Raw genomic sequence first — 18,142 nt, 5'->3', positions numbered from 1 at the left:
TTCTAAAACAGCTTTGTGATAACTATACAAATGTAAATATTGCCTGTGTTGGAATGTGAGCCACAGCCATGATTTGATCAGAAGAAATGAGGTGAGAGGGCTTTCGAGAGACCAGCACAGGAAAGAATATAGTGAGAAGCGAGATGGTGGAATAATGAGGTCTCTGCAGTGAGGAGAGGTCACAGCCACCACCTTGGTCTCTAGGAAGCACTCAGTCATTTGATGAATGTTTGTGAAGCAGGCACTGTGTGCTAAGAGCAGTGTGAAATGACACCTGCTGTCTGTCAGGTTATTCACAGCCAAGTTAGCCCACAGTCTCTGCTATTAATTGTGTGTCAGTAGCCCTGAAATTAAGAATCAAGGGCTGAAAGTTTTGTTAGAATGAAGGCCCAGGAAATATACTTGTATCTCTTTGAGTAACCAAAGGTAGATGAAGGGAATGATGCAGGGGCCTAAAAATATGAAAAATCCTAGAGAAACTTTAGATCCTACAAAGGATCTAAAGGTCTATATGTGACTAATTAGAATCTGATGGAGAAGGATGGACCTAGCTCTTTTCCCACTCTCCCATATTCTTTGTCTAAAGGCATATGGTGAGTTGGCACTAATTCTGGGAAGGCTGGGACCACTGGGTCCTCATGAAATGAGACTATGGAATATCAAAATCAGGGAGGGTAATTATCCCCTGAGGAAAATGGAAACACCTATGCTATAAGCCTTCTCTTCTCTGCAGTGCATGAAACTGTCCGCTCATGCTTGCCTGCACGACATGATGCTATGTGAAAGAGCTGGCACGGTTTTGTTAGAGTTGTTAAATGTGAAGCAAAAAATATTTGTCAAAAATACTTTAGCTCTCTCTTATAAATTAGCAAAATAAAACAGCATCAAGGTATGAATTGTATGAGAATTAAAAATCCAGGAAAATTTGAAAAAGAGGTTTTCAACATAGCACATAAAAGCCAAATATTTGCTGTATGTATCACCATAAGCAAACAGCAAAAATTACTACTATTATTATGAAGTCACTGAAATCAGAATTACGAAATAATTTGGTATAAAAAATAATAATTTATTTTATTTTTTAAATAACTTAATTTTGGGTTTAATATTATTTTAGAGAAAAGTTTCAAAGATAGTAAAAAGAGTTCTCATATTTCCCTCCCCTACTTTGTTTCCCCTAATATCATCACCTTACATTTCACTGTACACTTTTAAAAGTAAGAAGCTAAAACTACTACATTGTTGTTAACTAAACTCCAGGTTTTATTCAGAATTTACCAGTTTTTCCTTATCCATTTAATGTCACAGGATCCAATCTAAAATATCACACTCCACTTAAGTATTCTGTTTCTTAAGTCCCCTCTATCTGATAGTTTCTCAGTCTTATACTTCCTAACTATAAGGGCTGTTTAAGCAAAATAGGGTTTCCAGTACTATAGAAGAACTGTTATTTCTCAAATGCTCTTTTCCAAAAGGTTTTTAGATATTTTCTGACTCTGTTCAATGTGAAATGTTAGCAAATTATAAAAGAATTGGATTATAAAGTTCAAGCAAAAAAAATACAATCTAACATTCATTTTCACAAGATTGTAATGGGTAAGATATTAAAATAAAAACCAAAAGAAAAAAAAAAAGGAAAACAAAACATACTGTGAAGAAACTTGAAAGGGAGACTAAGTGGAGTTTATCAAAGTTGATGGGAACAAGTAGGTATTTTTGAGCATGGAACCCTCTATGTTGATCCTCTCTTGTTCTATAGATGTGAGTTACCTCTGGCCACTCTGAGTATCTCTCCTACCTGAAAGATCCAGTCTGGATCCAGTACTCCTAGAAGGAGACTGGAGACTCCCCCAGACACTGCCCTGCAAAAGGGAATTTAAAAAAGTCAGAGTATCTATGCAATATTTTTAAAGAATGGCAGCCTATAAAGATGGTTTGAAACAAACAGGATCAAATGTAACAGGAATAAAATAAAATTCTCTATCTAGGTTGGGGGCAAAATTAATTAACCAATGGAGGATGAGGAATACTTCATCTGACAGTTAATAGTTCACTTGAAAAATCTTAGGTTTTGTGCCATCAAATTCAGTATGAGCCATGAGAATCACATGACTTTGAAAATGCAGTCCAAGTCAAAAGAGAAGTTTGGATCTTGCCATAGTTCACATGGACTCAAGCATCTTTTCATTCATTGTTAGTGAAAGATGAATATATGCAGGAAATGTGCTAGACACTTTTCCTATACCTGAAGTATCTGGTTTTAAATTTTGAATTCAGAATTAGAGGAATTTTTTAAAACTTGAGAAAATAATGCATTTGACTGTAAAAAGCTTGGAAAATAAAGAAAAGCACAATGAAGGAAATCAACATCATGTTTTTACTTCCTATTAACTGGAGTTAACCTATAAGGAGGTTCATATAATAGCTACAACAGTGATGTCCAGAGACTGACACTCCAGTCTCAGATTTGTAAACCCATTTCAGAAATTTATTCTTGGAGACAGTTAAGAGATAGGATTTTGATGAATTTTCATCTAGTCATTATAAATGTAAGTTATAATAGATTGTAATAACACAATAAAATATAAAAACAAATTATAATAATAAAATACTTATAAGGTTATGTAACTTTTGGCACAAAAAGATACATATACTAGAATTTTTAATAGGTAGCAACTAGCAAATAATGCTTGATTTCCTTGCTAGTAGCCTTTCAGACTTTATTAAACAGCAGAAAACTATGGAAAGACAGGCTGCAACACCAGAAGTTTCCCACATCTGGAGAGAAGCTTCATGTAGGCTGTTGTCTTCAGTGTTCTGATTCTTAGGTCATTGTAAGTTTCTAAACACCATGCTGAGATACCCTGTATCCATCTGTCTTCCCAGATGAATAAAGCTGTGTATTTTATTGGGTAAGAAATGCTTGTTTAAATCAATATGTTGGTAACAATACCTTTGGCACAGAAGGCAGTTTATAAGAGTAATGGCTAAATTGCATGGTTATAGCTAACATCTCAGTTAATTTCCTTCTAGCCTAATTTAAACAAACAATAAGACTGGTAACTTTTTTTGAGATGGTCAGATTTTAGATGCATTTTTGCAGGTAGAACCAGAGTCTGCTTCAGGGTATAACATCTGTGCTATCTCACAGTATTCTTTGCTCAGAAAAGCCTATACTTGGTTTCATGCTGAGCAGTCATGATCTTTTTTAAAATTAATTTTTAAAATTTGAGTACAGCAGGCACACAATGGTACATTAGTTTCAGATGTACACAGTAATTTAACTTCTCTATATGTTATGCTACACTTACCACAAGTGTAGCTACCATTTGTCTCACTACATCACTATTACAATATCATTGACTATATTCCCTATCCTGTGCTTTTTATTCCTGTGACTTATTCAGTCCATAATGGAAAGCCTGTATCTTCCACTCCTCTTCACCCATTTTGCCCATCCCATACCTTCCTCCCTTCTGACAACCGTCAGTTTGTTCTGTGTGTTAATGGGTCTGATCTTGCTTTTTGTTTGTTTATTCATTTGTTTTTTTAGATTCCACATATGAGTGAAATCATATGGTATTAGCTTTACTTATTCTGACTTATTTCACTTAGAGTAATGAATGCCCTCGAGGTCCATCCATATTGTTGCAAATGACACATCTTATCCTTTTTTAAGGCTGAGTAATATTTCAGTGTGTGTGTGTGTGTGTGTGTGTGTGTAAATCTATATCACATTTTCCTTTTCCATTTGTAAGCCTAATACTTTTGATGCTGTTACATAACCTAATATTTTGATTTATTATACTGAGAATATTTCTCTGTCATTAGCTCTATGTAGATCATGGTATTTTAAGATCTACATAGTATTCCACTTAATGTATGAGTATAAGCTTATAGTAAATTAGTAAAACAGATTTATTAAATAAGTGCACTTAGTCACTAGCTTGGTGTGTGCACTGACCTAGGTAAATCAGGAAATGGATATAGAAATACCTGGAGTCCACTAGGTGACATGTTGCTAACACAAAACTTCTCAGTTTCCTATCTGCTTGCCTTGTAATTCATACTAAAATAATCACCTGGACCTCCTACCTCATAAACTATCGTCAGTGGTTTGCAGCTAGAAGAGATTAACCAGAAGTCTCCTAATTCTATTCCATAATGAAGTCTGTGCTTCCTTGAATGGCTTCCTCCTTCTGCTTTCCTTTTCTAAATGACCTTTAGCCACAGAACTAAGACAAAGAGCAAGCCCAGGAAAGGCCATTTAGAGAGATATTAGTTCTGCATTTGTTTGCTTATTTAAATATTGAAGTGCAGTCAGTCTTCTGCTCAGAGCCAATCCTTCTCATCCCATCAGGATGCATGATTCATGAACCTGTTCTATGTAAATTACAATAGAGTAGATAACATGGAACATTCTAACATGCATTTACAGTGCTGTCCTGCAGAAATCCTGCTGCCAGCTTGCAATCCATCCCTCTTCTTCCTTCTGGATTAGTTCCATGGTGGTGTTTTTGAGCCCTAGTCCCTAATTTAGAGCATAAGAACTCCTCTGGACTTCATAGAAGATATAGATGCCAAGTTTAAGAGCATTTTCTACCCATCTCTGCTTGCTTTCCTGCGCTTAGCATCCTGGCCCTGGTATAGGTGTAGCGTATGGCGTAGGGCTCTCTTGACCTCTTGATTGCGTAAGCAGTAAATGATGGGGTTGAGCAAAGGTACAATGACAGCATAGAGTACAGAAACCAGCTTGTTGGTGTCAAAAGCTGAGAGTGCCTTTGGCCGGGCATAGATGAAGATACTGGCTGCATAGAAGATGATCACAACAGTGAGGTGAGAGGCACAGGTGGAAAAGGCTTTATGGCGCCCAGCAGCCGAGGGAATTCGTACCACAGCACCAGTGATGGCCATATAGGAGGCCCCAGTGACAGAGAGTGGCCCCAGCAGGATAAAAATGGCCAGAACAAAGTCTGTAAGCTCTGCTGTTGACATATCAGTACATGAAAGATTGAGTAATGGGGAGACATCACAGAAAAAGTGGTTGATGATGTTGGGTCCACAGTAGGAGAGGCGAGAAATGAGAAAAACTTTGACCATGGAGATACCAAAACCTCCAGCCCAGGAGCCAGCTGCAAGCTGCACACACTGCTGACCGCTGACAATGACAGCATAGTGGAGAGGATGGCAGATGGCCACATAGCGATCATAGGCCATAACAGCAAGAAGGACACATTCAGTGCAGCCCAGTCCCAGGAAAAAATAGAGCTGTGTCATGCAGCCCTCAAAGGAGATTAGCTGTCCCTGGCTCTGTTCGGACCCAGCAAATCCAGCTAACATCTTGGGAATAGTGACAGTAACATACCAGATCTCCAAGAAGGACATATTAGCCAGAAAGAAGTACATGGGTTTGTGAAGGGTGGGGTGGTTTCTAATTGCCATAATGATGAGTGTGTTTTCAGTCAGCACCAACACATAGGCCAGCAGAGAAAGGGCGAATAAAAGTGCCCGCAGTGGCGCAGGAGCCGGGAAGCCCAGCAACACAAACTCACTTACCCTCCCACTCTGATTCCTCTGCTCCATAATGTCAGTCTTGCCCACTGATCTTTAGGAGAGAGAACAGAGGGCCTTCAGGAGGCAGCAACAAGAACCCAGGCTTTCTTGTGGTGGGTTTATATTGACAGAATGTTTGTATGCGTGTCATTCATCACCAAACTGAGGACGTCACTTTCTGCTGTAATCTGGAAAAGAGCTAAGACAAAAGTAAACAAAAATGAACTGCTTCATACTGGGAATAGGGTAAGAGTCTGTTCTGGCCCTTGGAGAAGAATATACTGATAAACACTTGTAAAAGTGACACTAGTTGGTTACTGAAGAATATAGATCAAAACCAAATATAGTAGTAAGAGAGTCTAGGCTGCCCTAAAGTGAGAGTTTGTGAGCTAGATTGTGACTCTGTTTTGAGGAAATAAGTTACACAATGGAGGAATAACAGTACTAAACATGTAACACAATTGAGTATTTGCTATGCATTAATTGTATGGACACTGTTTTAAAATATTTGCAGATATTAATTCACTTAATCTTCAGAAGAACGCCGTGAGTTAGTACGATTTTAACGCCACTTAACATCTAAGAAAACCGAGGCATAAAGAGATTAAGTAACATGTTCCAGGTCACACAGAGTGTAAGAGATGGAACCAGGAAGTCAGGACCTCAGAGCTTCAAAAATATTCAGGCAACACAAAGGAGGGACTATAAGATCCATCCTGGATTTATATCCAGGGGAGAGGATCTTTGGGGCTCAGCTACAAGCAACTCCATACTACAAGAAAGAAGGAACATTGTAGAACCCAAGAAGTCACAGCATCTCTGGATAGAAACTTCTACAAAACCTGCACTTAGAGGAGGACTTGGGATGCACCTTGAAATTATTTTAGGAAGGTATTCTGGATGGTAGAAATACTGAGAATCCCATCAGTTCTGAAAGTTGTGCTCTCTTGGAATGAGAGTAACCCCCTTCTCGAGTATTGTCAAAAATTAAACTGAGACATATTGAAAGTTTCAAGTTTATTTGAGAAAAATTGATTTAAATTGGGCAGCACCAAACGGAAAGAAGTAAACTGTGCTCTATTGACGGAAGCTAATGAATGGAAAGACTTTTATAGAGCAGACTCAGAAGAAAGGCAAGGGCATTATTTGATTAGCTACATTTAAGTGGTTGCCTTGCTTGGGAAAGTTTCCTTGGCTGTTTGTGATTGGTTGTTCTTAAATTTTGTTTTCTTGGATATGAACACATTTACAATTGACTCTAGCTTAAGTTTTGGTTTGCTTAATAAGTAGGCAACCAAGGCGTGAGAGCCATCTCAGTCTAATGACCTCTTTGTTTAATTATTTTGCCAGTAACAAGACCAGTAAAAAAGCATACATTTAGTGGAGTACTCTCTTTGTTTACTTTGGTATCAAAAATAAAATTTGCCCTTTCAAAATTTCAAGGCTCTTCTGGATTTGATGTGGAACAGAAGCAGACATAGTCACATGGGGTTATTGTCACCCTACTGTCTCGACATGGTCATACATTTGAAGGGAGTACAGAGATTAGAAAGGAGAATAGGAGAGAGTCAGCTAAACATCAGGGTGCTATTTCCCCTAAGGAGTTTCCTTACTTTTTAGTTTCAAGCTCGTTCCTCTGAGAACAAAATCAAACTTCATATATCAAACTTCAACCTGCTAATGACTTTTTTCTAGCTTTGTTGAGAGATAATTGACATATAACATTGTGTAAGCTTAAGGTATACTATGTGACAATTTGATACAGGTATATATTGTGAAATATTTACCACAATAAAGTTAGTTAACACACCCTTTACCTCATACAGACTAAAAGTTTTAGTACATAAAAGGCAAACAAGAGACTTACTAAGTCTTTAAGTGGCTTACAGTCTAGTGGTGAGGACATATCTTCCTCTTCTCATTCTTGAAAATTTAAACTGCTATGCCTACCATTATACCATGTACCAGCTTCATAAAAGGGAACCTAAAAATTACAATTGTAATTGTACAGTTACATTCATATCCTTACCCTTGATCCTTTCTCCTCAATACCTGCCTGATATACTATTTGTTGTGCATTTAACCCTCTTGGCCTCAGATCTTCCCGCTTATCCTTTAATCTTCTCTATCCTCATATTTGATGCTCTGCACGCTAAAAACAAAAAGTCAGCCTCTCACATGTGGCTCCTAATTGGTCTCACTGCCTGTAATCTTTCCCTGAAGCTCAAATCTGACCATTTCATTTCCCTAATTAAAATTCTTTCATAGTATCCTGCTGCCTACACAATAACATTCAAGCTATTTAACGAGGCACATGAGTACCTCATGATATGCACTTCTATTACAAAAACCTTATCTCTTGTCACAGACTACATTGTATTTTATACCTTGCAGCTCTTGGTATACCATATGATTATCACAGCTGGGGCGGGGGGTGGGCAGTGCCTGGGTAGTTCAGTAAATTAAGTGTCCGACTTTGGCTCAGGTCATGATCTCACAGCTTGTGAGTTCTGAGCCCTGGGTCAGGCTCTATGCTGACAGCTCAGAGCCTGAAGCCTGCTTCAGATTCTGTGTCTCCATCTCTCTCTGACCCTCCCCGACTCACACTCTGTCTCTCTCTCTCCAATATAAATAAACACTAAAAAAGTTTTACAGCATGCTTATCACCTCTGTACCTTTGCTTATGCTGCAATCTGCATAAGGGTGGCCAGCTCCGAATTAACCTTCAAATCTTGGCTTTTGTGGCATCTCCACATAGAGGCATTAATTGTCCTTCTTTCTTTCTTTCACCTAACACTTGTTTGGTGAGGTTCCTCTCATTACTGTTCCAATTAGAGCCTGTGAAAGCCTAGCAATTATTTCACTAGCTATATCACTGCTGCTATTATTCAGGTGGATGTACAGGAAGAACTTTATGCCAAAGTGCCTCAGATGTCCTTAATGGTATAGCAAGGAGTGGACATAATTCTCTTAGTGTCACATGGGTCCCTCAAATAGAAAATGTCTAGAAAAATATTTCCTAAGCCTGTTATTCCTTTATCACAGTCAATAACATTAGTTTCCATGCAGTCACCTATACCAGAGATCTGAAAGTCTCCTACATATTTATTCTCCCCATCCCAAACCCACATCTCACTCACAACTAATCTAAGTTATATCTTAACTTCTTCTTTAATTATCTCTCATGTCTGTCCTTCTCTCCTGTCCTATTTCTACTGCCTTCCCCCCAGTCGCTTATGCCCATCAGGTCCTTGTTATTTCTCAGTTTAGCTATTTCAGTATCTTATTACCTGATCTTTCTTCCCCTGGTCTCAACCCTCATAAATCTAAATGCCATTTGTTTCTAGAGTGAGATTTTATGTAGAAGTATGACCATATCACTGCCCCAAGTGCATCCAATTTGGGGAAAATACATACAAAATAAGCCCCAAATATATTTCTTTTAACTGTCCTACAATAATCCAGTCATTGACCACTATTTCCCTTTTTCTAAGTGTGACATGATGTTCTCTAACTCTGGAATTTGCACATATTCTTCTTTCTATCAAAAATACCTATCCCTAATCCTAGAAATGATTGGTTATCCCTCATGTTTCAGTTTCTTAGTTACCATGTTCCAAAACTACCCATATTTCTAGACATAGATTATTTACTGATATATCTGCCTCTCCTTTTGACAGTAGCCCCTATTATAAGCTCAGCTTTAGTAAAGGTATTATGGCCATTAGTAAAGGTAAATGGTTGTATGGATGGATGGGAAAATGGAGAAAGGTATGATACAGGCAGAACTGATGAATTGCAGATCATAGGAATGGGCTGTAAAGAAGGCTTGATGTAAAAAGGAGTTGTTTGGAAATGATCAGGAGTAGAGAATTTAAACGGATTACCAGAAAACTTGACAGAATTGGAATAATATGTAAGGAAAACAAACATCAAATGTAGAAGAATGAGTAGACCTACAGGAACCAGATAAAACATAAGAAAGATTATGTGCAAAGAGGTTAGAATTTCTGTAGATAATATAGAGCATATTTGGGTAGGATAAATGTGCTATATAGACAAAAGATCCAATGAAAGAAGATTAGGCAGAGATATCTATAACATAGAAAGAGTTGACTATGAATGGAAGATTATAAAAGCTTTAAGGAGGCCAGGCACATTACAAATAAATAAAGAAACCAGCTATGAGTGGAAAACATGTAGAAAGCAATATCAGTCTGATGATTAGGATGGACCAGATGTGGAAAATACTGATAGGAGTTTGGGTTTTATTAGGCGTAGACAGTAACAGGAAGAGAAATGTATTAGACAGAAAGAAAACATGGGGAAATTGACCACTTGAAGAGGAATGAAGCAGATGATAGAATACACTCACTTTATTTGGATGTCTTTCCCTCAGAGTCCTCCTAAGATGACCAGGCTGGTGAGGAAAGGACTTAGGGAATGTGTATAAAAGAAACTTGATGCATCAGGACAAAGAAAGATAGTGTAGAGACTCCATCTTCTCTTCCTCCGATGATCAGAGAACACTGCCAAATCAGGAAAGGTGCTTTTATCTTGCACCTCCCTCCTATGGTCCCCTTTTGCCCTACTCCTTCTGATGCCTTGGGATGGCTTTGATGCAGGAGCCCAAGAGACCAAAACAAACAAACAAACAAACAAAAAAAGACTGGGACAGACAAAAATATATGTTTGGGAAAGTTAGGAAAAAGAAGTTTATCAGGAAAGTTCCATGAAGAAGTGGTCACAATACCCTACAACCTCATAGTTTCTCTCCTTGCCTCCCACTTGTCAGTCTCCACTCCTTTCTATAATGCCACATTCCTGTTTAAAGGAAACCCTTTAGCTTTGGGCCAAGTCAGTCTGGCTTTATATCCTAGCTCAGTCATGAAATCTTGGGCAGTTTATTTAACATCTTTGAGCCTTAGATTCTTAATCTGTAAAATGGGATTAATGTACCTCACAGAGTTGCTGAGAGAAGTAAATGTTATGAGATGTATCAAGTGCATAGAACATGACAGGGACTCAACAATGCCAGATTGTTTCTTCCTTTATCTCCTGATACCATGTAGGTCACATTTCTTAATTCCCTGACATCATAGGAGCACCGAGTTGAGAGTTAGGGTTTTTGGCTTTTAGTTTCATGTCTGTAGCTGATATTCTGTTTAATCTAGGGTGTGTTAAAGATCAGTTTATTAGGGCCCAAACTTAGGGGAAAATGCTCAGTTTCCAAAGCTGTTTGGATTTTGTAATTGCAGATAAGGGCTTATAGAATCTATATCTATTTAAATAATGAAAGCCATAAGATTCTCTTAAAGGCAGAGAACAAACTGAGGGTTGCTGGAGAGGGCAGGGTGAGGGGATGGGTTAAATGGGTGATGGGCATTAAGGAAGGCACTTTTGGGGATGAGCACTGGGTGTCATGTTTAAGAGATGAATCACTGGGTTCTACTCCTGAATCCAAGACTACATGGTATATTAACTAACTTGAATTTAAATTTAAAAAATAAAAACAAATAAAAACATGCATATACCAAAAGGGGAAATACTAGATATGTTCTTATTAAAACAAGATGGCAAAAATATTCTTCATACCTGTTATTTCATTGTGCTTTGGCAGTTTCTGTCAATATAGTACAACATGACAGAAATGAACAATACATATTTAAAAGACAGATGCAAAAATATTTGCATATATGATTAAGCTCATGAAAACTAAAAGTACTAAACTAAAACTGTTAGAGAGTTGTAAGAAATACTACTTAAAATTCCATGTACCCTTTGCCCAGTTTCTCAAATGTAACACGTTAAACTATAGTACATTAACAGGTTATTGACATGGATGCAGGCAGGATACAGAATAACTTCATGACAAGGATTCTCATGTTGCCCTTTTATCAGCAAACCCATTTCTCTCTTGCCCTATCTTTTCCTTAAGCTCTGGCAGCCACTATATTTTCTCCATTTCTGTAATTTGTCATTTCATAAATGCAACGTTACTGGAATCATTAGAAATTGGCTTTTTTTCACTGAGGCTCATCCAGGTTATTCTGTGTATCAGTTGCTCCGACTTCTGTTTTTTATTGCTGAGCAGTATTCCATGCCATGGATGTTCCTCTGTTTGTTTAAGCATGCACCAGTAGAAGGACATTTGTGCTGATTCCCGTTTATGAATAAAGCTGCTATAAACATGTGTACGTAAGTATTCATTTCCTAAGGATAAAAGCACAGAAGTGCAATTGCTGAGTCATATGTTAATTTCGTGTTTCGTTTTTTAAGAAGCTACAGACTGTTTTCTAGAGTGGATATATCATTTTACTTCACCACCAGAAATGTCTGAGTGGCAGTTTCTCTGCATCCTTGCCATTATTTGGCATTGCCACTATTTTTCATTTAGTGTTTTTGATAGGTGTATAGTGATATAATTGTGATAAGATTTGAATTTCTCTAATGGTTAAAGAAATTAACCATCTTTTCATATGTGTATTTGCTACCAGTATGTGCCTCAATGAAATGTCTCTTTGTGTCTTTTGCCCATTTTCTACTTGGATTGTTACAGCTTTTTTTTTCCATATAGAATTTAATGATTCACCACTTACATATAACACCCAGTGCTCATTCAACAACTTCCCTCCTTAATATCCACCATCCATTGAGCCCATTCGCTGCCCACCCTCAATGTCTTCTCTGTGGTAAAGAGTCTCTTATGGTTTGCCTCCTTATCTTTTTCCCCTTTCCCCTATGTTCATCTGTGTTGTTTCTTAAAGTCCACATATGAGTGAAATCATATGGTATTTGTCTTTCTCTGACTGACTTGTTTCCCTTAGCGTAATACATTCTAGTCCATCCACATCATTGCAAACGGCAATATTTTATTTTTTTGACAACTGAGTAATATTTCATTATATGTATATACCATATCTTCTTTATCCTGTCATCACTCGATGGGTATTCGGGCTCTTCCAATAATTTGGCTAATGTTGATAGTGCAGCTATAAACTGGGCCTCTTAACAGCATTTCACAGAGGAAACCTTTTAATTTTGATAAAGTCTGATTTTTTAAATTTAAATTAAAGTTAGTTAGCATATAGTGTAGTGTTGGTTTCAAGAACAGAATTTAGTGATTCATCACTTACATATAACTCCCAGTGCTCATTTCAACAGGTGCTCACTTTAATGCCCAATTACTCATAAACATAAGCAACCTTATGGATAAGAATGTGGTCATTTCAGGGGACTTTAACACCCCACTTACAGAAATGGATAGATCATCTAGACACACGGTCAATAAAGAAACAAGGGCCCTGAATGATACATTGGATCAGATGGACTTGACAGATATATTTAGAACTCTGCATCCCAAAGCAACAGAATATACTTTCTTCTCGAGTGCACATGGAACATTCTCCAAGATAGATCATATACTGGGTCACAAAACAGCCCTTCATAAGTGTACAAGAATTGAAATTATACCATGCATACTTTCAGACCACAATGCTATGAAACTTGAAATCAACCACAGGAAAAAGTCTGGAAAACCTCCAAAAGGCTGGAGGTTAAAGGACACCCTACTAAAGAATGAGTGGGTCAACCAGGCAATTAGAGAAGAAATTAAAAAATATATGGAAACAAACGAAAATGAAAATACAACAATCCAAACGCTTTGGGATGCAGCGAAGGCAGTCCTGAGAGGAAAATACATAGCAAACCAGGCCTATCTCAAGAAACAAGAAAAATCCCAAATACAAAATCTAACAGCACACCTAAAGGAAATAGAAGCAGAACAGCAAAGGCAGCCTAAACCCAGCAGAGAAGAGAAATAATAAAGATCAGAGCAGAAATAAACAATATAAAATCTAAAAAAACGGTAGAGCAGATCAACGAAACCAAGAGTTGGTTTTTTGAAAAAATAAACAAAATTGACAAACCTCTAGCCAGGCTTCTCAAAAAGAAAAGGGAGATGACCCAAATAGATAAATCATGAATGAAAATGGAATTATTACAACCAATCCCTCAGAGATACAAACAATTACAGGGAATACTATGAAAAATTATATGCCAACAAATTGGACAACCTGGAAGAAATGGACACATTCCTAAACACCCACACTCTTCCAAAACTCAATCAGGAGGAAATAGAAAGCTTGAACAGACCCATAACCAGCGAAGAAATTGAATCGGTTATCAAAAATCTCCCAACAAATAAGAGTCCAGGACCAGATGGCTTCCCAGGGGAGTTCTACCAGATGTTTAAAGCAGAGATAATACCTATCCTTCTCAAGCTATTCCAAGAAATAGAAAGGGAAGGAAAACTTCCAGACTCATTCTATGAAGCCAGTATTACTATGATTCCTAAACCAGACAGAGACCCAGTAAAAAAAGAGAACTACAGGCCAATATCCCTGATGAATATGGATGCAAAAATTCTCAGTAAGATACTAGCAAATCGAATTCAACAGCATATAAAAAGAATTATTCACCATGATCAAGTGGGATTCATTCCTGGGATGCAGGGCTGGTTCAACATTCGCAAATCGATCAACATGATACATCACATTAACAAAAAAAAAGAGAAGAACCATATGATCCTATCAATCGATGCAGAAAAGGCCTTTGACAAAATCCAGCACCCTTTCTTAATAAAAACCCTTGAGAAAGTCGGGATAGAAGGAACATACTTAAAGATCATAAAAGCTATTTATGAAAAGCCCACAGCTAACATCATCCTCAATGGGGAAAAACTGAGAGCTTTTTCCCTGAGATCAGGAACACGACAGGGATGCCCACTCTCACCGCTGTTGTTTAACATACTGCTGGAAGTTCTAGCATCAGCAATCAGACAACAAAAGGAAATCAAAGGCATCAAAATTGGCAAAGATGAAGTCAAGCTTTTGCTTTTTGCAGATGACATGATATTATACATGGAAAATCCGATAGACTCCACCAAAAGTCTGCTAGAACTGATACATGAATTCAGCAAAGTTGCAGGATACAAAATCAATGTACACAAATCAGTTGCATTCTTATACACTAACAATGAAGCAACAGAAAGACAAATAAAGAAACTGATCCCATTTACAATTGCACCAAGAAGCATAAAATACCTAGGAATAAATCTAACCAAAGATGTAACAGATCTGTATGCTGAAAACTATAGAAAGCTTATGCAGGTAATTGAAAAAGATATAAAGAAATGGAAAGACATTCCCTGCTCATATTGGAAGAATAAATATTGTCAAAATGTCAATACTACCCAAAGCTATCTACACATTCAATGCAATCCCAATCAAAATTGCACCAGCATTCTTCTCGAAACTAGAAAAAGCAATTCTGAAATTCATATGGAACCACAAAAGGCCCCGAATAGCCAAAGTAATTTTGAAGAAGAAGACCAAAGCAGGAGGCATCACAATCCCAGACTTTAGCCTCTACTACAAAGCTGTCATCATCAAGACAGCATGGTATTGGCATAAAAACAGACACATAGACCAATGGAATAGAATAGAAACCCCAGAACTAGACCCACAAATGTATGGCCAACTCATCTTTGACAAAGCAGGAAAGAACATCCAATGGAAAAAAGACAGTCTCTTTAACAAATGGTGCTGGGAGAACTGGACAGCAACATGCAGAAGGTTGAAACTAGACCACTTTCTCACACCATTCACAAAAATAAACTCAAAATGGATAAAGGACCTGAATGTGAGACAGGAAACCATCAAAACCTTAGAGGAGAAAGCAGGAAAAGACCTCTCTGACCTCAGCCGTAGCAATCTCTTACTCAGCACATCCCCAAAGGCAAGGGAATTAAAAGCAAAAGTGAATTACTGGGACCTTATGAAGATAAAAAGCTTCTGCACAGCAAAGGAAACAACCAACAAAACTAAAAGGCAACCAACGGAATGGGAAAAGATATTTGCAAATGACATATCGGACAAAGGGCTAGTATCCAAAATCTATAAAGAGCTCATCAAACTCCACACCCGAAAAACAAATAACCCAGTGAAGAAATGTGCAGAAAACATGAATAGACACTTCTCTAAAGAAGACATCCGGATGGCCAACAGGCACATGAAAAGATGTTCAACGTCGCTCCTTCTCAGGAAAATACAAATCAAAACCACACTCAGCTATCACCTCACGCCAGTCAGAGTGGCCAAAATGAACAAATCAGGAGACTATAGATGCTGGAGAGGATGTGGAGAAACGGGAACCCTCTTGCACTGTTGGTGGGAATGCAAATTGGTGCAGCCGCTCTGGAAAGCAGTGTGGAGGTTCCTCAGAAAATTAAAAATAGACCTACCCTATGACCCAGCAATAGCACTGCTAGGAATTTATCCAAGGGATACAGGAGTACTGATGCATAGGGGCACTTGTACCCCAATGTTTATAGCAGCACTCTCAACAATAGCCAAATTATGGAAAGAGCCTAAATGTCCATCAACTGATGAATGGATAAAGAAATTGTGGTTTATATACACAATGGAATACTATGTGGCAATGAGAAAAAATGAAATATGGCCTTTTGTAGCAACGTGGATGGAACTGGAGAGTGTTATGCTAAGTGAAATAAGCCATACAGAGAAAGACAGATACCATATGGTTTCACTCTTATGTGGATCCTGAGAAACTTAACAGAAACCCATGGGGGAGGGGAAGGAAAAAAAAAAAGAGGTTAGAGTGGGAGAGAGCCAAAGCATAAGAGACTGTTAAAAACTGAGAACAAACTGAGGGTTGATGGGGGGTGGGAGGGAGGGCAGGGTGGGTGATGGGTATTGAGGAGGGCACCTTTTGGGATGAGCACTGGGTGTTGTATGGAAACCAATTTGACCGTAAATTTCATATATTAAAAAAAAAAAAATATATATATATATATATATAAATGCAATGGAAAACAATGGAAGCATTTTCAGCAAGGGGCATTTTTAAAAAAAGATAAGTATGTCTACTGGTAGATAATTTATTGTAGGTGGCAAGAGTATAGAGAGAGACTAGCAGGAATGGCAGTAGACCAGGGGAGAGCTGATGATAGTTTACTTTTGTATAGGTACCAAAGCTACATATATATTTCTGGGATAAATAACATGTTGTTAGATGTTCCTTTTATTAAGATTCAAAAGGAGGTAGGAAGAGCACATATGGCAGTAGAGGCAGGGCAGCAAGAGAAAGGTCAAGAATTCACATTGCAGTTTCTCAAAATGAATATAGCATTGTGTATGTTAAAACTAATATAATAAATAGTAAAAGATTCAGTAAAACCATAATAACATTTACTGAACCCAACTCAATCTTTGGTCCACAAGAAATTTCAGTCCAGTGGGGAGACAGACATACAAACATCAGAATTCTGCATAATAATATATGCATAATGATTAGAAGTAGTAGCAAACCAAGAAGTGTAAGAGAAGGAATGACAGCCAAGGTTTAAGATTATATGTAAAATAAGAAATTGCAAGACAAATAAGTAGTAAGCGCAAAAGGTGCAGAAGCCTAAATCTTCAAATGGGTAAGAGTGTAAACTCTGAAGCCAAAATGCCTGAGCTTGTAAGTCTGGCTCCATCTTTCTTTCTTGCTTGCTTTCTTGCTTTCTTTCTATTTTTGCAACAGAGAGAGAGAGAGAGACAGAGTGTGAGTGGGGGAGAAGCAGAGAGAGAGGCAGACACAGAATCCAAAGCAGGCTCCAGGCTCTGAGCTGTCAGTACAGAGCCCAATGCAGGGCCTGAACCCACAAACCACAAGATCATGACCTGAGCCAAAGTCAGATGCTTAACCAACTGAGCCACCCAGGCCCCCCTCTTTCTTTCTTTTTTAATGTTTATTTATTTTGAGAGAGAGGAAGAGAGGGAGTGGGGGAGGGAGGGAGGGAGAGAGAGAGAGAGAGAGAGAGAGAATCCCAAGCAGGCTCCACCCTGTTAGTGCAGAGCCTGACATGGGGCTCAATCCCACGAACCGTGAGATCATGAACTGAGCTGAAATCAAGAGTTGGGCGCTTAACCAACTGAACCACCCAAGTGCTGCTGGCGTCATCTTTCTGAGTAAGCTGTAAGACATTGGACAAGTTATACAGTATCCCTTGACTTAGGGTCATCTATATAAAATGGAGATGATTAATAGCCTAACCTACTTTATTGAGTTGCTTTGAAGTTTAAATGATTAATATATGTAAAATGCTGCAACATATATAAGAACTATAGAAATATTAATTATAATAATGATAACCATTATAATGGTGATGATGATAGTAGTGAAATGAAATGAAGTGGTGATGAAAATGAGAACATGGAAGAGAGGTCTGGAAGAGATTGGGATAGGGAGATAGACAGGAATCAAATATTCAAAGCACTTCTATGCTGAAGACTTAATTTATTTTGTGAATCATTTTTTAAATTTACTTATTTAAATTCAAATTAGTTAACATACAGTCCAGTACTTGTTTCAGGAGTAAAACCCAGTGATTTAACACTTACATATAACATCCAGTGTTCATTCCAACAAGTGCCCTCCTTAATGCCCATCACCCATTTAGCCCATCCCCCCCGACCTCCCCTCCAGCAACTCTCAGGTTGTTCTCTGTATTTAAGAGTCTCTT

The 18,142-nt window shown here is 38.0% G+C and overlaps 1 protein-coding gene across 1 annotated transcript; it reads right to left on the bottom strand.

Moving 5' to 3' along the window:
• Positions 1-4,599: 4,599 nt before the first annotated feature.
• LOC125916625 (olfactory receptor 226) lies at positions 4,600-5,583 on the bottom strand. Its single transcript, XM_049622951.1, has one exon. The coding sequence runs from the start codon at positions 5,581-5,583 to the stop codon at positions 4,600-4,602; it is 984 nt and encodes a 327-aa protein (XP_049478908.1).
• Positions 5,584-18,142: the final 12,559 nt, after the last annotated feature.

Source organism: Panthera uncia, chromosome D1 (genome assembly GCF_023721935.1).
Source record: "Panthera uncia isolate 11264 chromosome D1, Puncia_PCG_1.0, whole genome shotgun sequence".
NCBI lineage: Eukaryota > Metazoa > Chordata > Mammalia > Carnivora > Felidae > Panthera > Panthera uncia.
Note: the sequence above shows the minus strand (reverse complement) of the source record. Positions and strands in the feature narration are given on the sequence as shown.